This window comes from Eublepharis macularius, chromosome 17 (assembly GCF_028583425.1).
Source record: "Eublepharis macularius isolate TG4126 chromosome 17, MPM_Emac_v1.0, whole genome shotgun sequence".
Lineage (NCBI taxonomy): Eukaryota > Metazoa > Chordata > Lepidosauria > Squamata > Eublepharidae > Eublepharis > Eublepharis macularius.
In genome coordinates, this window is record NC_072806.1 from 2979419 (window position 1) to 3002445 (window position 23027).

The 23027-nt window shown below is 46.6% G+C and overlaps 1 protein-coding gene across 1 annotated transcript in view; it reads left to right on the plus strand.

The window, feature by feature from the left end:
* TMEM240 (transmembrane protein 240) overlaps positions 1–17990 on the plus strand; it is a 37558-nt gene extending 19568 nt beyond the window's left edge. Inside the window, exons 4-5 of the mRNA XM_055001760.1 lie at positions 16557–16765; positions 17842–17990. Of these exons, the coding sequence (XP_054857735.1) occupies positions 16557–16765; positions 17842–17990 (358 nt within the window). The remainder of the gene's footprint in view (positions 1–16556; positions 16766–17841) is intronic.
* The last annotated feature ends 5037 nt before the right edge of the window (positions 17991–23027 follow it).

Consider the following 23027-nt stretch of genomic DNA (forward strand, 5'->3'; position numbering starts at 1 on the left):
ATAGCTTCTTCCCACGAGAGTTGTGTGCGATGTCGCGCAAAACTCTCGCGAGAAGACGCTATCTTCCGCTGTTTTTGTGCGATATTTCGCAACATCCCGGGAGCAGGTAAGCAGTGTGAAAAGGGCCCATTGGTCTGATTCTGAACAACTTCATATGAAAGCCAGTTTGATGTAGCGGTTAAGAGCGCGGGACTCTAATCTGGAGAGCAGGGGTTGATTCCCTACTCCTCCACTTGAAGCCAGCTGGGTGACCTTGGGTCAGTCACAGCTCTCTCGGAGCTCTCTCAGCCCCACCCACCTCACAGAGTGTTTTGTTGTGGGGATAATAGTAACATACTTTGTAAACCTCTCTGAGTGGGCATTAAGTTGTCCTGAAGGGCGGTATATAAATCGAATGTTATTATTATTATATGTTTGCATGTTTTATTTGCCTGGTTTTATCTTGTTTTCCTTGAGGCACAGCCTCTCCCCCTTTGTGAGAGGTTTTTGAAGGACTGGATTGGGTCTTTTTTTCATGAGCCGTAAAGAATACAGAGCCCTAGGAATCCTCTTGGGGGAAGGAATCAAGTCACTAGCTAGGAACTGGGAAAGATTGGAGCAGGGGATGACAAGCGAGTGAATTAGAGCTCTTTGCTGCCAAGAAAAAGTGGAGGGGCTTGTCCTTTCCCATTTCTGCGTTCCCCAGCCAAGTCTATTGAGCCACAGTCTTTCCCAGCTAATGAATTCAGGGCTGCTTTTGCCTTTCCCATCTCGCGTTGTCAGTTTGCGTTATTTTCACCTGGATGTTGCGAGAGGACCGAAGGACCCATTTCCCTCTCTCCTATGCTGAGATTTGCATGTTTAAGTAATAACTGAAGTCAGACCACAGCTCCTGAGGAATCCAGCCACGTGATGTGATCTGCCGGCTTCCTTTGGCATCTGGGCATCTTGTTCCTCTGGGTGCAATAGGGCTTTTTTGCAGTAGGCATCATCAACCGGAAGTCAGGTATCTGAAAGATTTCAGCATATCACCTTGTCTATGTAGCACAAATAGAGATTTGTATGTATTTGGAATAGATTTGCCAACTCTTGAGTTCAGAAATTCCATCCCCAAATCTCCGGGAATGTACCAACCCAGAGGTGGCAACCCCGCATGAATAAACTCGGAGGCTTTGGTAGAGTTCCCCTATTTTTTCACTCCTGTGTGAGCAGGGCTTTTTTTCAGCGTGAACACAGTGGAACACAGTTCCAGCACCTCTCAAAAGTAATCATGTGTCTGGCGGCCTTGCCCTCTGATCCCGTTTCCTCCCTGCGTGCAGCGGGAGGCGTCCAGCTCTTTCACGGCATGCTGAGCCTCAGAGGTGGCGAAACAGGAGCGGGACCCGTGCCCCAGCTTGCTGGGGAGGGGCTGCCTCTACTGCCACTTCCTCTAGTGTTTCCCCCCCAGCCAGAGGCAGAAGGGAGCTTCCTTGCCCACAAGGGCGCCCCAGGCAGTGAAGCAGCAGGTGTGGCCAGTTGGTGCAGAAGATTTCCTGTCCCAGGCACAGAGACCAGGCACTGACGCTTCCCCTTCCCGGCGCTCCTCTGCTCCAGCCCTGCGCCCAGGCAACCTGAGCTCATGGCCTTTCTCGGGCCAGTGGCATAGTGGGGGGTGCGGGTGGGGAACAGAGAGGCAGTCGCCCTGGGCACAAAATTTTTAGGAGGTGCCACACCGAGGAGAGCCTGCACTGCATCCACGGGAGGCTTCCCACACCACCTGCCACGCCAGCAGGGCGGCCAGTTCACTGGGTGCCGAGCTGGCCCTCCTACAGTGGCTGCTGGCCATGGAGCGTGCCGAGCTGGCGGTGGCGGCATGGGTGGCTGCACTGAAGGGCTTCCAGGTAAGGGACAGGGAGGAGAGTGGGCCCGAATCGTGGGAGTGCTCCCAGGGGGCAGCTGCGCCCTGTGCAATGACATCACTTCCACGCTACGCCACTGAGTTCCACCACCTCTTTTCCCAGAAAAAAGCCCTGTGAGTAAGTAGAAATGATTCTTGTTCAAGCCCCTGTTGGTGTTTACAATGGGCAACCATAGGTTTAAAAGCCGCTGGCTCACCAAGAGGTGGGTAGAGCCAGAATTGCTGGCCCTCTCGTTTTAAAACCACAGTCTCCCTAAGCAGCTAACTGCTAGTGTCTTTCCCTCCATTGCCTGCAACTCCAAGAGCAAATGAACATCCTAGAAAGTGGATCAAGATGCTTACTATTAAGGCTGATCCAGACCTCTTAGCCCTGGTTACGGGGGCCACAAAAAGGACAGCTTCTTTTGACAACTTTTGGAAGACCCTAAAGAGGGGGGTAATAGTTTAAGCACAGCTGTTGGGAGTGGCATGCCCTCAATAATGCATTCAAGCATGTCTCCCTAAAATTTGATATTCTGGTAACGCCCATTGCTCTCCCTCTGACTTAATTTCATTGCTTTCGGGAATGTTAGTATATAGTCTAATGATATTCACAATGTGATGACTTTACTACTTTACACAAAGGGTGATAAACACATGGAATTCGTTGCCACAGGAGTTGGTGGCAGCTACAAGCATTGCCAGCTTCAAGAGGGGACTGGACAAATATATGGAGCAGAGGTCCATCAGTGGCTATTAGCCACAGGAGATAGATGGTATTCTCTTTGTGGGGAGGTGGTGCTCTGTTGTCTTGGTGCTGGAAGGAAGGCAGTGGGAGGGCTTCTGGTGTCCTGGCCTCACTGACAGTCCTTTAGATGGCACTGGATTTCTAGCCACTGTGTGTGACAGAATGTTGGACTGGATGGGCCACTGGCCTGATCCAACATGGCTTTGCTTATGTTCTTATGTTCTTATGACTTTTTGGGTATGTGTGTAAAACTATTATGACAGCCAATCAGTTCTACAAAGTTATTCTAAATTGACATGGGAAAGGTAGATGTCCGGGGAGCATTTCCCCCAACTATTTCACATCACAAATATTCAGTTGCGAATATTCGGTGCAGGCCTGTTTGTTACTGTATGGTACACACAAGGGCTTAAACTTGCTATCTCACATTCTTCCTGCCAAAGCTCCACCATTTTTTCAGCTCTGTGTCAACCAGAGCCATTTTTCTGCTTGCTTTTAACACCGTGAGGGTGTGTGTGAGCAAAATAGGTGTTTGTAGCCGAAAATCCTCCCTGCACCCTAATTCAAAAGTTGGGCAGAACTCAGCCCAAAATTTTGCGAATGAGCAGAAGCCGAGAAACAGCATTCCTTAGCATTCCTTCCTACATAAGTATGAGAACTTTGGTGTCTAATTTACAGTCATACAGAGATCACAGATCTTCGGAAGGTGCATTTCACGTGCTGGCAGCTCCGATTTGAATCAAAGCACACGGGGAGGGGGAAAGAGGCTTAATCTTTCTGCTCCTGCCTGCTTTTACCTGTCAAAATCCTACCCACTCCCAATGAGCCTCTCTAGGAAGGAATAAAAAACCTGGCCACCATCTTTCAACCATGTGCTTTCTTTGGGAAGGTTTATGGGAGTCCAGGGCCGTTTCCAGACGGCTTACCTTCTGCCGCTCCGTGCTGCAACACTGTGGCTCGTGCTGGGGTGAACGCGAAATATCGCATTTTCTCGCGTGAGTTTTGCGCGATGTTGAGCAAAACTCGCGCGAGAAAACACGCTATTTTGCGTTTTCTCCGCCACAAGCTGCGACGTTGCGGCATGGAGTGGCAGAAGGTAAGCCGTCTGGAAACGGCCCAGGGCAAGGCAGCAAGGATTTAAATTTAATAAATTTAATAAATGAAAGTGTCTGGAGATCTCCTGGAATTAAACTGATCTCCAGGCCATAGAAATCAGTTCCCCTGGAGAAAATGGCTGTTCTGGAAGATGGACTGTATGGCATTATGCACTGCTGAGGCCCCTCTCCTCCTTAAACTCCGCCCTCTCCAGGCTCCACCCCCAAATCTCCAGGAATTTCCCAACCTGGAGCTGGCAACCCTAGTGGGCTGGGATGAAGGGGAGAAAACCTCTTCCCCTTGGCGGGTGGCTGCAGTCTGAATCAGGGCCACCGAACCAGAAATGAATTTTTAAAAATGCTGAGAAGATCCAATCATAGATGGGGTATGACCTTTAGTTGCGACCTTTAGTTAATTCTTAGCATTTATATGGCATTCTCTACTGAGAGTTCAAGAAGTTCCATGAACATTCGATTATGGAACGTGTTTTCATTCATTCATTTCATTCATTCCTGCTGAGAAGCAAAGGTTTAGCTTTACAACAGCCCTTTGAGGTGGGTTAGATTGTTGGCCTAACGACATGTTATACTGAGTCTGTTCTGGGTCCTGCCAAAAAGATGCAAGCTGGGAGCACTCTGCCGAAATTTAGATGCTCTGGAACATGTGGGCCCATTTTTGGATCTTGGCTATGAGTAGAGGAGGCTTCCTCTAAGTACTTGGCTCACATATATGGTTCCAAGCCTCCATTTTATTACAGCAAGAGAGTGAATGTCCCAATATTATCCAGGGAACATCAAAGATTGGCCTTCTGCTCCATGCCTTTTTCCTAACCTGAAATGCCCTTGGAAAGAGGCTGTTTGCATAAGTTTCCCCAACAGAAAAAGTAACTATTCCTGGGGGGCATCCTTCCTTCCTTCCTTCCTTCCTTCCTTCCTTCCTTCCTTCCTTCCTTCCTCTACTCTTCTGACCTATAAGTCTTAAGTAGTGTTCATAAAACGTAGCTGAAAATATGAATAAGAGCGGAACTACAAGTGACAAAAGGCACAGGTTGGACACTTGTCAGCTCCCCTCAAGTTTTGATGGGAAATGTAGGCATTCTGGTCTTGCAGCTTGGTTCTCTGACTGCTGTCCAATGGACTTTTCAACGGTCACTTGTCCAACATTCTGCCGAGCTGCCTACATTTCCCATCAAAACTTGAGGGAAGCTGACAAGTGTCCAACCTGTGCCTTTTGTCACTTGTAGTTCCGCTCTAAGAAAAGAAGAATTCAGGCCAGAAACGGTTAGTATTTGGGGGAATTCCAAGGTCGAAAAACAGTGTGGGAGGAAGGCTTAAGTTAAGTACCCTAACCCTTTCCCTGTGCCCCATGGACCTGATCCACATTGGGCCTGGCACACCTGAGAATTACATTTCAACTGGGACCTTTGAGTGCCTGTCTGCTTAATGGGAGCCATACACAGTGTAACGGGTAGTTCAGCCCAGATAAAGAGCGGCTTGGCTCAGACTTTGTCTGAAATTACGGTTTTTAAAACCCCGATTCAGCTTGCAGATGATCAGTCCAATCCTGGTACTTTAAGAGATCCCGAGAGTGACGTATTTTGCATTTTGCAATTGAAAATGCATTGTTAACTCCTAGTAGTTTTGTGTGCATTTAAAAAAAATTAACCCAAGGCTTTTCTACACTGGGATTTTTATTGAAGTTTGGTTCCCAGCACCCTTACACACGCTTTTGCTGGTGGTGGCTTTTTTCTTTCCTGAGATTTTCCCCATGTTTCAATCTGAAAAAACACTAGGAAAACTAGGAGAAAATCCAGGTGAGCAACTGGCAAATCACACAGTGTTCAGGAGGAGGGGAAACCAATGCAGTCAAGGAGCTGAGCTACAGCAAAAAGTGCAGGAAAGCCCCCAATGCAACCATTCGGTCTGTCTCAGGCTTAGAGTAAAGAGTCTCTTGTGTCATGAGGACTAGGGACTTGATTTAGAAAGACACACCGAGTTTGTCCGTGTGCCAAATTTTACACCAAACCCCAACTCCTGGGTATGTGCAGTACAACAGATGCCCCAAACAAGGGCATCAAAGCATCTGCATTGCTTGAGAGCTTCAAAAGACTCAGATTTGGAAAGTTTTTTTCCTCGCAGTGAACGGACGGAACAGGATGACGAATGTAAGCCGAGTGACGCTAAAGAGAGCCCATGAATTAGAGAGCTGCTAATGGGTTTTTGTAATCGCTGCATTACACGCTGGAGCATGAGCGGCCTCGTGGGGGTCTTTCCAATGACCTTGTCAGCAGCTTTGCGCATGGTGCGTGGGCTCTTGGTCCATCTTAATGTACCGGCTCTTTGCTGCAGTCAGCAGCGTTCAACTTAGGAAAATTATCTCATTGATCGGCTCGTTTAAAGCGCAATGGAAACAGTTACTGCCTTTTAATTTGCCTCATCTTCGTTGGACGCTTGCTGCGAATGACACACCTGTTCCTTTCCCCCCACCTTTCCCATGTCATTTCCACTTCCCCTGGCAGGGGTTTGAGCTACGCTTTTTTGTTAACTGATGTCCTGTTATTTGAATGGCCTTTTCCTTTTCTCTGGTTTTCACCTGTGACCGGGAGGATTAGGGGACAAGTGCTAGCATGGCTTCATCTCAGCCCAACCAAACCTGGTACTCCCTGTGTGTTAGGGTTGCCAACTCTGGGTTGGGAAATTCATGGAGATTTGGGGTGGAGCTGGGGAGAATGGAGTTTAGGGAGAGGAGGGAGCAGAGCAGAAATGTGATACCAAAGCTGCCATTTTTTCCAGGGCAACGGATCATTTGAAATTCCTGGAGATTTCCAAGCTCACCCGGAATTTGACAGCCCTACCTCATGTAAATGCTGAGAATCCACTGGGTATCTTTTCGGCTACTTGCTGCTGGCTCAGCTCAGCACCTTATAAATAATCACAACGTTTAAAAAATCCTTTTGACTGCCCCCAAAGCCCCTTGGTTACTCATACGACTGCTGAATAAGGTGCTTTGGATTATTGACACTGAAAGCTCGATGGCTATTCGAAAGTTGTGAGGCCGAGTTCAACTGAGTTTATCCCAAATTAGACAAATTTTCAAAACTTTTATTTTTCAGCTGTATTTGGAAAACATTCGGCAGGTCTCTGCTCTGTTCATTAGAAATTGTGCTGGGGAGGGGGGAACTCAACCAGACTATTTGGAGGGGCGCACGCGGCCCATTTTCAGCCTTATCCTTGTGACCTTGATGAACCATTATACTGATGCCAGCTGACTGTGTAATATAATTCACAGACTTCCAGTGAAATCATAAATAGAATCAGGGCTTTTTTTCAGCTGGAACGTGGTGGAACGGAGTTCCGGAACCCCTTGAAAATGGTCACATGGCTGGTGGCCCCGCCCCCTGATCTCCAGACAGAGGGGAGTTGAGATTGCTCTCGGCACGGAGGGCAATCTCAACTCCCCTCTGTCTGGAGATCAGGGGGCGGGGCCACCGGCCATGTTACCATTTTCTCCAAGGGCAACCCACTGAGTTCCACCACGTCTTTTCCCAGAAAAAAAAGCCCTGAATAGAACCATAGTTTTCAAAAGACATTGACTTCAAGGGACTTAGAAAGGTATAACTCTGTTTAGGATCGCACTGTTGGTGCCATAAAAACCAGCTCCCCCCAGGAAAAGCAGACCCCCTTTTATCCCTTTTCTGCTCAGAGTTATCACCTTGTTTACATTGTGGGAATTGTCTTGGTGAGATTAGACCAAGCTTGAAGTTCGGTGTCTCTTTTACAATATTAGCTAGCCAGGTGTTTCTGGGCAGCCTCTGAGAGAGGTACACTGCCCCTGTATACTGAGGTTCCATTTAGAACCATCAGAATTATTGTTACCAGTCCCCCAGTGGAAGCGGGGGATCCAACAGAAGAGCACTCCTATGCTTTGCAGTGCCCCAACTTGGACCCCAAATGGGCTGAACTGGGCCCGTTTTAGGCCTAAATTGGCCTGCTTGAAGCACATGCGCGCATCTGAGCCTGCACGATGACATCACCTGGAAGGGACATCAACTCGCAGGTGCGGGGGCACGCATGGGACACAAACTGGAGAGACCCAGTTTGATGTAGTGGTTAAGAGTGCGGGACTACAATCTGGAGAGCCAGGTTTGATTCCCCACTCCTCCTCTTGAAGCCAGCTGGGTGACCTTGGGTCAGTCACAGCTCTCTCGGAGCTCTCTCAGCCCCACCCACCTCACAGGGTGTTTTGTTGTGGGGATAATAATAACACACTTTGTAAACTGCTCTGAGTGGGCATTAAGTTGTCCAGAAGGGCAGTATATAATCTATTATTATTATTATTATTATTATTATTATTATTATTATTAGAGTCCATTATCACCTTAAATACCAACAAGATTTTCAGAGAGCCAATTTGGTGTAGTGGTTAAGAGCAGCAGGACTCTAATCTGGAGAGCCAGGTTTGATTCCCCACTCCTCCACTTGAAGCCAGCTGGGTGACCTTGGGCTACTCACAGCTTCTTGGAGCTCTCTCAGCCCCACCCACCTCACAGGGTGTTTTGTTGTGGGGATAATAATAACATACTTTGTATACTGCTCTGAGTGGGCATTAAGTTGTCCTGAAGGGCGGTGTATAAATCGAATGTTGTTGTTGTTATTATTAAAGAAGAGGAGTACCAGCCCCCTGCTCCCCCACTGGGAGAGTAAGGGGATCTGGCAACCCTCATTGTGACCCTTCCTCATGCATCGATCTCCTCATGAGTGCAATATAACTGTCTCATTGGGTCAGATCAAGGGTCCACGAAGGCCACTATTCTGTTTCTCACAGTGACCAGTGGGAGGCCTTCTCCGAAGCCAGCAAGCAGGTCACAAAGGTATACATTTCACCCTCCACACCAGCGGGTACTCCGATATACTGTCCTGGCCATGGAAGTTTCCCCACAGGTTCTCACTCCCATTTAGTTGCCCCTGGGCTCACAAACAAGAGTGAAGAGCTGAAATATGTACTGGGGACAGGGTTTGCTAGTGAAGCCTCAGTGGAGAGACCTGCCTCTTAGCTGAGAAGCTGCACGATGGGAGTGGGGAGTGCTTGGAATCAGGACAGCCTTTCAATAAAAATGCAGGGGTGGTGGCGGGCTAAATATACACGCCTGGGGAAGCAAGCTCAGTGCAAAATAATTCATAATAAATGCAGCTCACCAACTGGCAACCAACTCATGGTGATGGGCAGAGGCGCCTAGCAACCCTGGACTTCCTTGGGGGCCTCCCATCCAAATCCTAGCCATGGCTGACCCGGCTTGGCTTCCAAAACTGACTAGCCTGGGCTGTCCAGATCTGGGTTCAGAATTAAGTGCCATCACACTGCAACCAAGTAATTGCGTCTCTCTACATGAGACACCTCGACATGTGTTCGTCAAATGTAAGGAGATGCAGTGTTAGCCAGGAAGAGTAGTTTAAAAAGGCAGGACGGGCAGACATCACTCCTCAGAGGGTTTGTTAATTTTGTCTTTGCCTCCCTAAAGGCTCTGTCAGTTTCACCTCTCCAGTCTAAAACTGCGTGGGATCACAACCAGAAGGCAGCGAGGAATAGAAATGGACTGTAGCTGCCTTGCAGAGCTGGGCTTGGATCTGGAGAGGTTATAATGGGCTGAAGTTTCCCCTTTGGCATTTCGCAGTCCCTTCACACAGCTCCAGTGTATGGCAAAGCTTTTGCCCTGCCGCCAGCTTTGCCTTTTTAAACAACCCTTCCCAGCCACCATTGCATCTCACGACACGTGTTCTTTACGTGTCAGATGTCTCATGTAGAGAGACTCATTGGAGGAGGAGGAACGATGCTGTAAGCCACTTTGGGTCCCCGTAGAGCAGGAAAATGGGGTATAATGAAATAAAAAGACTAAGGGCCTGGATCAGACAGTATTCTAGGGGCCGAGTGGAGAATGTCTGCAGGTTGGGTCAAGTTCTCCCAGGCCTCCAATTGCCTAACCATTTTAATTTGTTAAGCGCATGCGAGTGATGCTACTTTGGGGAAATAAAACTGGTCTGGCGAATTCCCATTCTGTCATCAAACGCCATCTGCATGCACCACAGACCCTCCCAGTCTTTCCTGCTTAATTAATAGCTCTCTGTACAAAAATCAATCAATACCTGGTAAATAAAGCAGGGTGGGTTCTCTGAGAAGCTTGGCGGGCCAAAGGAAACTCTCTGCTCCTTTCTTTCCCTGACGTAGCAGGCATGGGCTTACTGTATACTAATTAATATATATATATATCTTGTGGCCAACTGAAGCTGAATTCCACAGCTTGTATAAGTTGCACCAGTTGGGCAGGCCAGAGCAATGGCTTCTGTGGTTTTTTGTTTTTTTAAATTTGCATCATTTCATTCCGGTTTTGCTAATAAGGTGAAAAGGAGACAAGCGCATTGTTGAGCACCCACAGCCTATAACAACAACAGCAGCAACACATATACTACTCTTCTAGACAGATTAGTGCCTCACCCAGAGCAGTGAACAAGTCAGTGTTATTATTATCCCCACAGTGCAGCTGGGAAGCTGAGGCTGAGAAGAGCACCTTACCCAAGGCCACCGACTGCGCTAGTGGCAGTCACGGGATTCGAACCAGTAGAGTGCCGATTCACAGCCCAGCCACTTAGCCACTGTGCTACAGCAGCTCACCGATATCCCAGTCCTGACTGGAGGCTCTGCTAGGGTGGTCAGCTTTAGGTTGGGAAACACCTGGGTATTTAGGGGCGGAGTCTGGGGAGGGCAGGGTTTGGGGAGGAGAAGGGCTCCATCAGGGTACGCTGCCAGAGAGTCCACTCTGCCGTGCAGCCATTTTCTCCAGGGGAACTGATCTCGGTTGCCTTGAGATCAGTTTCAGGCGGGTAGCTGGGTTGGTTTGCCATCAAAGAGCAAGATCTGGGTCCAATAGCGCCTTAAAAACCAACTAGCCTTCCAAGGTAGGAACTTTCGAGAGTCACCGTCTGGGAGTTCTCCAGGTCCTGCCTGGAAGTTGGCAACCCTAGACGCTGGGCCAATATCCCGTTTTCTGATGGGCACAGGTGGGTGGCAGAGGAAAAGGAAACAGAACGCGAGAAAACGGCACTGAGCTCTCTAGACGAACCCAGAGGCCCTTTTCGTGCTCCTTTTAGACTTGTCAGTGCCAATGGAATTACAGATGAGTAAGTGGGTCTCACAATCCACTCTTCCCAAGAGAGATGCAGTTGGTGGGGGGATCCACAACTGGGAAAGAATAGAGCCACTAGGGCAGTGGAGGGGAGCTGGAGCGATCTGTGGGGATCCTGTGCCCAAGATCTAATAAAAACTTGTAGATAAATCCACAAAGATTTCTCCTGCAAGGTAACAAAACCTTGCCCTATTATTCAGATGCCCCTCCGGCTGCCAGCTTTAGCCATACCATTTCAAGCCTATTTGTGCCTTCATGAGGACTAGAAACCTGTTTTTTTATTAAAGAAAGAAAGAAGGCTGCATTCTATGTCCCTGCCAGGCACAGGTTTCCTGTGAAACTGCAGGGCACACACCTATTCTCAGGGGACAAACAGCTGCTGGCCCCAAGGAGGCCCGCCTAGCCTCGACTACAGCCAGGGCCTTTTCAGTCCTGGCTCCCACCTGGTGAAACGCTCTGTCTGCTGAGATCAGGGCCCGGCAGGACCTACTATTCTTCCGCTGGGCCTGCAAGGCAGAGTTGTTCTGCCAGGCATATGGCTGAGGCTGGGCCTTCGCCGGCCTGAAAAAAGGGGTGTATAAAATCTTAACCCTCCCTGTGAAGGCTGTCCACCATCCTGTTTTAAATGTGTATTAATAGAAATACACTGCTGTTTTAATGATGTTTTAATGTAGATGAATTTTTATTGTATTTTAATATGTTGTTATCCGCCCTGAGCCCGCTCGCAGGGAGGGCGGAATAGAAATTTGAAATAAAATAAATTTAATTCCTGCAATTACGTCTGTTTTCAGCCTTTGAGCTGTTAAACCTCTGAATGGCATCTTGTTATGTGTCAATATTTGGAAGTATCTCAGGTGCCTTAATCCAGCGATGTGTATCTTGCGCATATTCAAGAGGGCTTCTGATGAATTCCTCAGCTCTAGCCCCCAACCCTCGAGGGAGGCCGCAGGAAGGCAGGCAGGCATTGTGCATGAGTGGGGACAGACTATATTCTCCAAAACTGCACTGATGGAGATAAGAACAGTTGTGCCTTTGTCCTGTGTTGACTTCTAAAGCAGGGTGTGTTAATAAACCACCTCCTTCCAAAATGCTATTTTAAACCTGAGATCAGGGCCGTTTCCACACTACTCACCTTCATCCAGAACGCTGCAGAACGTCACGAAAAAAACACAGAAGATAGCGTCTTCTCACATGAGTTTTGTGCGACATCACGCAAAACTCGCATGAGAAGACGCTATCTTCCGTGGTTTTTTTGCGACGTTCTGCAGCATTCTGGATGGAGGTGAGTAGTGTGGAAACAGCCCGGATCTAGTTGTGTTTGTTGTACAATAGCAGCAACTTGGACTACATTGAATGTTGCTAGATTCACGGGTATAGGTGGAGCGCTGTTTTCTCTGCCTGATTGCGGTGTGGCTGAAACGCATTCACATCTCAGAGATTTTAACTTCCACAGAGCAAGGGTAGGGGGCTGGAATCTGGGGAGGGGAGAGTGCTTTCGTGCACACAAATCCAAATTGGAAAAAGGCTTTTGCAAATGCAGAAAATCCATGTTTTCTAACAGGGATTCGGGCCCCCAGCCTGAAAAATCGGGGCTGTCCACGGTAACCATGGAGAGCCGGAGTGTCCTCAGCTGCTTTGCTTAGAAAAGGCGCCTTCAACTGCATCTTGCATGCTGCAATAACCAAGTTCCTTCTGCAGTGACCTGATGCAGCTGTTGCGATGCCGGCGGGCATGTGGTTGACGCTGGCTGTCCTTAAAAGCCGATTGGCTGCCTGGCTGCCGTGGCAGCACATGCCGGAGTGGTCCCAGGTCCCGAGTGAGCAGAGTGAGAGGCAGCTGGGAATGGGTGTGAGAGCATTCAGGAACGGACAGAAGAAGCAAACAACCGCCCCCCCGGAGCTGTATTTAATGGTGATCAGTGTGCACACATGAGAGGTGGCCTCAGCTGCCATGCAATGTAGAAGGGCTGTCCGATGTTGGTGGAAGGCATCACTCACAGTGGGGAGCAGGCAGGTCTGAGCTGGAAGGCACAAAGGTCGCCTGCAAGCTGCTTGGAAAATGCAACAAAATTGGCATCATGGGACATGTGCCGTATGGCTCCTGCTTTATTTCAATGGGGTTTGGGCCTGTGAACTTTCTAGGAGGATCCCATGTTAGTTCAATAGGAAAGGAATGGCTGCTTTTGGAACTTCCCTTCTACAGCACTTCTAGAGCCGTCCTCGTTCACATGAGCAGTTTGGAATAGCGGGAGGACTCTAATCTGAAGAGGCAGGTTTGATTCCCCACTCCTCTGTTTGAAGCCAGCTGGGTGACCTTGGGTCAGTCACAGCTCTATCAGAGCTCTCTCAGCCCCACCCACCTCACAGGGGGATTGTTGTGAGGATAATAATAACACACTTTGTAAACTGCTCTGAACGGGCATTGTCTTGAAGGGCGGTATATACATTGAATGTTATTATTATGGTTATTATTAACAATGGTGGACTGTTAAAAATGGAATTTTGGGTGAAACAGAGAATTGAACCTGATACCTCCTGCATGAAAAGCAAGTGCTCGCCCACTGAACCACAAGCTGGTGTCACAGAAGTAGCTCTTGCATCAGCTACGTAGGACTGCAAATCCCCCCCCCCCACACACACACACCTTTTGCCACATTAATCTTTTGAGACAGAGCCGTGGTGTAGTGGAAACTGGGAGAGGATCGTAGCACCTCACGGCTAAGGAGAGTGAACTGTGATCAGGGATCGTGGTTGCAGGTTCATTAGGTGGCCTTAAACAACCCACACCCCTAGCCTCAGTCCCTCGTTTGCAATATGAGGATAATAAAACTGGCCTCCTTTGGTGGATTATATAACCATTTATAGGAAATGCTTTGAACCACTGAAAACACATGGTTGCCCCTGCTGGGGGCGGGGGATCCCCTGCTCCCACCCCCTGCCCCGGCTTGCCTGGCCAGCATGGGAGGCAAAAGCATCCTGGGGGCGCGGTCCTGGGAGGCGCAGTGCGCTCCCGCGGGCCCAGTCTGGCCCAATTCTACCCTGAACTGCTCCAGATCGCCCCAGATCAGGCCCTAATCGGGCCACTGTGGAGTGTGGGAGCACTCCCACGCTCTGCAGCAGCTTGATCTGGCCCAAATCCATCCCGATTTAGCACGGATTAGGTGAAACTGGGCCCAATTCGCCCGCCCCCCTGTGGAACATAGGATCAGTCCTGGGGTGGCTGTGGCCTGCATAATGATGTCACTTCCCGGAAGTAAAGTCATCGCATGGGTCCGGGAGCGCGTGCATGCTTCGCTCGCATGTGACGGACATCGAAGCCGGGAGGGCAGGGGAATCTGGCAACCCTATTGCTATGGGGTTCTTCCTTCTTTGGGGATTTTCCAAGCCAGTCTGCAGTCTCCTTTGGGGAGGGGGAAATGCCTACTGTTGCCCCCTGCATATATCCCATCTCTCTTACTTTTTTGTTCCGTTTTTAGGTAAAGGTAGTCCCCTGTGCAAGCACCAAGTTATTAGTGACTCATGGGAGGATGTTGCGATGTTTTCTTGGCAGACTTTTTGTTATGGGGTGGTTTGCCATTGCCTTCCCCAGTCCTCTACACTTTACCTCTAGAAAACTGGGTACTCATTTTACCGACCTCAGAAGGATGGAAGGCTGAGTTGACCTTGAGCCGGTTACTTGAACCCAGCTTCCGCCAGGATCGAACTCAGGTCATGAGCAGAGCTTGGGCTGCAGTACTGCAACTTACCACTCTGCGCCACGGGGCTCTTCTGTTTTTAGTAAATCATTTTTAGCTTGTTGGAGATGCCTTGTCAAAATAGAAGCCCTGGGATTTGGTAGTGTTGTTATTCAGGGTTTAATTACCTCACCAGGGTCTCTCAGGGCCAAGCTACACATGACGAATGACACTTGAATGGCAAGTGGATTGAGTGGAGGGCAAGTGAACAGGGAGAAATACACTTGCTGTTCAAGTGTCATTCGTCATGTGTAGTTTGGCCCTCAGAGTTCCATCTCAGAAGGGGGGCTGGACACATGTATAGCTGGACACATCTCCTTTCTAATGTGCATGAATGAAAATAAGCATTCATGCACTTCAAAGTGCCACGTTGCTCACATAATGAGAATCCTTTCAGAATGGGTTGTGGGATAATTTTGATGTTTTCCTCCGACATCTTTAATCTAAAGAACTTGCTTCTTCTTGGCTTTTAAATCTGTGCAGGATGGGCTACTGTAGAGTCAACAAACACGTCATACATCAAACAGAGTTTAGCCCTCCACTGTTTGCCCAGAAGGGCTCAAGCAGAATACCTGGAGACAAGAACAGGAGAGTTAGAAAAATGCTTTTCCGTGTGACATGTTGGCAGGGGTGCCCTTGCAGCTCTCGGATCTCTTTGGCAACACCTTTGAAGCCCAGGATTATGGAGCCAACATGGCAAGAGAGTGGCTTTGTGCAGGGGCTGATTCCAAGGTTGAGCTCTTACTGTTGTAGCAATAGACTTTGCTCACTATTCATTTTCAGTTCTTCAACAACTATCACTTCTGACACCAACAGAATCTCCTTTGTGCATTTGGCTGTACCAGGAAACAGTGCATAGTTTATGAGACATACTTCCTGAGCATTTGACATGCCTAAGGAGTGATGTTCAGCGTTCATTTGTGTTCTGAAATCCAATTTCCTAGTATGTGAATATAAGAGGCCAAGCTGTTTTATCTCTTCACTTTCGCCATGGCTATCCTGGCTAGCGAGCGACAGTGGCCGTTTCCACGCGGCTTACCTTATTCTGCAAAATAGCGAAATCTTGCGCGAAAGCTCGCAAGAAGACGCTGTTATCGCGTCTTCTCACGCGATAACAGCGTCTTCTCGTGAGATTTCGCTATTTTGCAGAATAAGGTAAGCTGTGTGGAAATGGCCAGGGTAATATGTCATCTTTTCTCAGTCCAGCTAAAGATCAGGGCATTTTTTTAAAAATAAAGAAATTGATCTATCAAAGATCAGTGGAGTTAGGGAGAACTTTAAGCATGGTTCCAGTTTGTAACTTATATCAATAATCTATATTTACATGTTGTTAATCCACTCAGCTATATTTCTTTTTGAGTTTTATTAATTACTATTTTAGTTCCTATCAATATGAATGATTTTTTTTTGCTTTCATATTCCTGTTTGATAAGTAAAGATCCAAGAGTTAATGGTTGTTACAGCATTCTCCCGTTTTCTCTTAATATTAATTTGCATTGTTTAAATGTCTATTTTACATTTTATATTAACATTCTGATTTATGTAAGTTTTTTTTTTTAAATGCTACTCGGAAAACTAAAGTGTGGGTGAAAAGTCTACGTTTCCAGTCCTTTGCATAACTACAAAGATAGGCTCAAAGGATATTTTTAAAATACAATTTATGGTGGTGTTTTTATTATACTATGTTATTTATATGTATATATTGCTGATTTAAGGACACACAAACAAGCTGGAAAATGCACACATTTTATGGCAAATTAATTGGGAAACAGAATGGTGTGGAAATAAAGGATCAAAGGTTCGATTCTGCAGAATGAGGGACTTGCGTCCCATCAGAACGAGAGCGAGGAATCTGAAACAGCCCTTCCTGCCAACCAGTCTGTTCTTCTTGGTCCCCCAGTCACTGATACTCTCCTCCTTTTTGTTCTCCCTCCCCACAACACAACAGGCACCATGTCCACTATGTTATCCCGTACGATGGAGATCAATCCGTGGTGGATTCTTCAGAGAATTACTTTGTGACCGACAATGTAACCAAGCAGGAAATTGACCTGATGCTCGGACTTTTGTTGGGCTTCTGTATAAGTTGGTTCCTCGTGTGGATGGACGGGGTGCTCCATTATGCTGTCCGGGCTTGGCGAACAAGTCGACGGTATGGTAAGTGGATTGTCGCCGGAAGGGTTGAAGCATGGTTGATTTGGCAAAGGGTGCCGAGTGCTTTCAATTGCCTTTGTTCTCTGTACCAAGAAACCCAGAGAACTGCGGTCTTTGGGAAGGGTTAGGAGATCTCTTCAGAAGAATTCTGTTTTGGGTTGCAGCACCAGAACTTCTGGAGCTCTTTGGAGGAGATCATGACAGTGAACAAGCTTCAAGCTGGCTTAAATGTATACGGGGATAGGTCTTGGTATGACTTTTGAAAGCATCACAGTTTTAGACCCATTTTGAACTTGGACAGCCATAAATAAAGTTCGGGATTTTGTTTTTGAGCTTCACTATCGATGACCCCATAACACTTGCAATAATAATAATTGCAATGCATTATTATTACTGTTGGTAATATTAAGTAATTGCAATATGATACCCAACACAACAGTGCTGTTAGTTTTCACATCAAAATGAACATCTTCACAAATGGATATACTTTGTTGCATAGAAGAAAAGTGTAAGAGGGGTGGATCCTTCATACGCGGCAGCACTTACCTGCGGACGAAGTAGCAGTCACCTGACACAAGAATGCCTCAGGATCCAACCTATATATCCAAAATATTCAATACTTATTCTTGTGTGGGATGGTTGCTCATTATCAGTCTACTGTAACTCAGCAGTTAGGGTTGAGTTGCCAATTCTGAGTTAGGAAATTCCTGGCAATTTGGAGGTAGAGGCTGGGATGTGGGGAGGGTTAAGATATATAATACCATAATATCTGTCCTCTAAAACTGCAATTTTATTCAGGGGAACTGATCTCTGTCGTCTGGAGATCATCTGAAATGGAGATATCCAGGTCCCATCTATAGATTGGCAACCCTAAATTGGGGAGAGATGCTAAATTGTACTTCCCACTTTGCTTGCACTTTTTGTCTCTGCTGTGTCCTCGATCTTTGTCAAATTATCACTCTGAACAGGTACCTTGCTTGGATTAGCACACAGGTTCTTTGCTCGCTAAATTGTGGTTAAAATCATGCTGAGCTCTCTCTCCTCTCTTTTACTTTCTCTGTTTTCTCTTGTCTTCCCAGACAATTCGTGGTCTTGGATCCCGAAATTTTGTAACTTCAAGGAATTCAGAAAACGTCACCACAGGCAATACGATGAGCCAACTGGGAACATGGTACATATTAAACAGAAGCTGTACCATAACGGGCACCCTAGTCCCAGACACCTCTGAAAAACCTGAGACTAATGAGGGGTGGTAGAACTTGCCTTTGCTGCTGGCTAAGAGGAACAACCCTACACCCGTTCCTTGATGGATGCCCGCTAAGGACTTCCTTTTACTCACCCACATGCTGTGTCCTCCCGACACACAGAGAATGCACAATTTACCCTTGTCCCGGATGCAAGGCGCCCAAGACGTTGCACTGTGGTTACCATTTTATTGGTGGACTTGTGTATATATGTAAAAACAAACAAAACAGATAAATCAAGCAGAAAGAGAATTTGCATTGTATTTCTAATCCCATCTTCAATGGCGCCCTGCAAATGGCAATGTATCTTTTTTTGGTTCGTTTTTATTTGGAAATCTGTCATTGTTCTGGGTCGTCTTAAGTGAGTTCAGCCAGAAAATGCAATGTTTAGCGTTTTGCGAACTTTTCAACTTCTTTCCAGTTGTCTCCAACCCCCCACCCCACCCCAAATCCTTTCCAATGTTCGGATGTCTCATTCCAATGCAAATTTGGTCTTGAGTTTAATTCTGTCCGGTAGCTATGATGTCTGTCTGTCCCACTTCAGTTGCTTTTGGGACCAGGTTGGTAACTTGTTTTTTCTTTCCATTTTCTTTTCTTGTCTGAAACAAATGGGATGTGTAGTTTTCCCGGACTGAATTTTCTGTTTCTCAAGGACCAACCGATACTGTTTTGCCACGTAAAATTTAGCAACCCACAGGTTGGATGTAAGTAAGGCAATATTGTTCGGGCATCACCTTGGTGTTACTTCATTGGCTTTGGTGGACATGCCACAAGGTTGGTTTCCATGTCTCTTTGATTATGTGAATGTTCTGGAGTCTGTGTCAACTGGTCAGATATTCCTGTCTTGAGAATTATTATCCCTTTTATATATGTTGCATTGCTAAGGCGTTAGTGACAAAGTCTTGAAAAAACCAAAAGGCATTCTGTGATAACTTAACTATTCGCCCGTAGAACATATACAGGAGTCTCTGGTGACTGATAGCTGATTCGCCAAACCATCTCTTACATGGTGAAGATGCCAAAGAGTTGACTTCTTGGGTATGTTGATTGGTCTTATGAATGGTTCAATGTATTATGTAACAGTGCTTCTTGGGTCAACCCATGTTTGAGAAGTTTCTCCAAACTGTGGTGAGCTGTGATCTTGGCATGCTCCAATACACATTCAAACCAGAAGGGCCCTGCTGGATCAGAACAAAGGTCCATCTAGTCCAGCATTCTTTTCCCCATAGTGCCCAACCAAGTGCTCTTGGAAGGCCGACAAGCAGCTCATGGAGGCCGAAGCCTCCTCAGTTGTTGCCTTTCAGTAACCGGTGTTCAGAAGTACACTGCCTCTGAACACAGAGTTTCCATCTAGCCATCATATTTAAGAGCCATTGACGGACCTAGTATCTTCCATGAATAGATCTAATTTTTAAAGCCATCTAAGCTAGAGGCCATCCACTATGTCCTGTAGCAGTGAGTTCCATAAGTTAATTATGTGTTGTCTGAAGGAAGTCTGTGCAAGTCAAGATCATGGATTATCAAGGGCTGGGAAACATTTAGTACTGTGGGTCTGGACAGACAATGAGGTGTTAGTTCCTCCAAGTGTTGGAACATTTACAAGACCTACCTCCTTTCCTAAACCTACCCCCCCCCCAAAGATTAACTCTGCAATGGCTTCACCATGTTAACAAACCCATTGTGTGAATCAACCTTGATGTTGCTGTACATGATGGGGTAATTCTGTCCCTCTCCCCCCAATATTGTTGCATTGCTGCATATATATCGACTCACTAATTCATCAAAATAACTCATTATTTTAATATAAATGATTTCAAAGGCACGTTTTAAAGTCCAGTTGTGAGGTGTACTGGCCCTTTAAGACCAATGGCTGGAGGAGGCTCTGTGCCTTTCTACTTAAAGCGACAAAGTACATAGTTACAAGTTAAATTGCAAACTCCTGGCATTGAAGGGACCTATGTACCTTTAAGAGCTAAGCAATGGGGCAGAGTAACAGTTACAGATTCTTCTATCACGGACCTTGTGGAATAGGATAAGCGACACCTGCTGAATTTCTGCTTGCCAGGCAGCTATTAAAGGCACTGATTTCTCCTGCAAGTTGAGTGCAGACAAGCCCCAGTCTATGTTTTTACACCCAACGTTTCCCCCTCATTAATTTAATAATTTGTATATTTTTTTTTAAAAACCCAAACAATGATATCCTGCCTATTTTATATAAACTCTAGATGGCTTACAATTAAACTAAAACTAATCAAGTGGAATTGCATGCATGCGTTAGGGCATATTAATACATGTGATGATAAGGAAAAACCTAGCCAAACAATATCAGGGTAAGTAAATGTTGCTGTTCTAATTGGAATGGGGCAGTTTAGAGAAGATGGCCTTGATCCAACACAAAGTGGATTGCAAAGAGAGTGGAGCCTGATGCGATATCGGTAGGTGACGTCAAAGGGGTGGAGCCTGGCAAGAGGGTGGAGCTTGATGAGGTGTTTGTGGATCAAAGGGTGGAGCCTGGTGAGTTAATGATAGGTAGGGTTGCCCCATACACTCCTGGTGGAAGAGGGGGAGACCCAGTACTCACCGACGGAGAAATATTTGTGCAGATGTGCTCCCGACTCGATGTCACTTTCAAAAGAGTCTTCATTGCACTTTGTGTGGGAATGCTCCCATGTTGGGGTGTGGCCTGGTGAGATCTGGGTAGTTCAAGGGTCAAAGATTCCCCTAGCTCCAAACATTACGGTTAATTAAGTCGTAAAAAGCCTGCTATCAAAATGGAAGTGAAAAATACCAAATGAACCGAAAAATCCTGATTGTTGGTAAACTTACTTGATGCTTACTTAACTCCAGTGCTTTTTTTCTGGGAAAAGAGGTGGTGGAACTCAGTGGGATGCCCTCGGAGAAAATGGTCATGTGACTGGTGGCCCCGCCCCCTGATCTCCAGACAAAGGGGAGTTTAGATTGCCCTCCACGCTGCTTGGCGGCGCAGAGGGCAATCTAAACTCCCCTCTGTCTGGAGATCAGGGGGCGGGGCCACCAGTCACATGACCATTTTCACGAGGTTCCGGAACTCTGTTCCACCGCATTCCAGTTGAAAAAAAAGCCCTGCTTAACTCTGTCCTGGATTGTGGCCTTAAGGTTCCCTGCAATCTGGTGCATGCTTATGTAGGGACTTCTAGGGGACGTCCTTTTGAGCGTTCATGCGCAGGCTTGGCATTGCACGAGGGTAACCCAAAATTAAATGCCGCCATTTCCAAAATTCTAGGGAAACACCACTGATGTTCCAAGTCTCCAAAAGTTGTCAAATTTCTCCCTTTTTCTTTTTCTTTCCCTTTTAATTTAACAAACTGAGTTCGAAAAGAAGGGCCCCCAAACTTGTTCGGTGTTCTCCCCCACTCCCCCCAAAAGAAATTTGGGCAGCCCCCCCTTTTGAAACTACTGTCTGTGATTACTCTATTGTTTGACTGCAATGTCTATGTGATTAAAACAGGGGAAAAGATATCATGCAAGAAATTTTATTGCCAAAATGAACCCCAACAAATGTATGGTTTGTTTGATTATTTTTGTGTTGCTTTCTCTCTCAAAAGATCGTGTTCATTAACTTCTGTGTGTTTGCGTGTGTGGTGAAATGATCTGATGAAGTTGAACACCACCCCCATTTTGTCTCTGTATGTTGCACATCTTGCTTATATATATATATAGATATATTTTCACAGTTGTTTTTTCAAAATGCCTTTATTTTTCATGGTTGTGTTTGCGTGCTTCTGCCATTCAAAGGGTATGCAAAGCAGAGTGAGATCCTCAAACCATGAACTTTATCAGGTCTCCTCTGAAGTAGAGGGATGTTAAAAAAGGATCATGGCTTATGTGTGTCAACTCCATTCTGAAAATTTCTTTAGGGGTTGGGTTGGTCACTTTTCTACAATGCAATTCTGATCTTTCTGAGGTTAAATAATTTACTACTTATTGCAGAGAGCGATCCTAAATAGATCTACTCAGAAGTAAGTCTCGTTTAATTCAGTGGGGCTTACTCCCAGGAAAATGTCCCTAGGGTTGCAGGTTCAGTGAAATATTTTGGCACCTTTATATCAAATTTCACAGGCCACAGCTGCAAGAAGTAAAAAAATTTAAGGCATGCTCCATCTTCCATATATCATCTTCTCCCTTATTTTTTAACATTTTGATCTGGTATTTGATATTATAAGGGAGGGAAGGCAGCACGATACAGCTTCATCTTGTCAGATCTCAGAGGCTAAGCAGGATCAGGACTTGGATGGTTGTGCAGAGGAAGGCCCTGGCAAACCACCTCTACTTCTCACTTGCCTTGAAAGCCCCTTGCTGAGATTGCCATACGTTGGTTGTGAATACACACACATTTGATATTACGGGGCATAGATCCTGAGCTGGCCAAGGAGTAAGAAGTCTCAGGTCATCCAGCAAATACTACATGTGAGGTACACAGGGCAGGAAGTTTTAAAAGCCATAGATTTAGATGAAAGTTGTGTTGATTTCTATGAACAATGGCCCTGCAAATGCAGGCGACATTGTCTCGGGTGGCACACCTGGAAGGAAGTCGGCCATGACGGAAGAAGCAAATGAGAATGTACACAGAGGCACAGGGATGTGTTAGCCATTCTATGACGGATAGCACTTATCACGTCTTCTGAAGTTCAGATGCTCAGTCAGAAATAAAGTCTGTTGGAGAAGCTTGGTGGCACTTAGGGTTGCCAGCCTCAAGGTGGTGGCTGGAGATATCATAGAATTACAACTGATCTCCAGACGACAGAGATCAGTTCCCCTGGAGAAAATGGCTGCTTTGGAGGGGGGACTGTATGGCATTGTACTGTGCTGAGGCCCCTCCCTTCCTAAACCCCACCCACTCCAAGATCCACCCCCCAAATCTCCAGGAATTTCCCAACCTGGAACTGGAAACCCTAACCGGTGACACTTGATTTGTTTTTTTTAAGAGAGTTCAGCTCTCTCCTTCTAAAGACCTCCGTTGCATCTCTTGTTCATATGTTTTC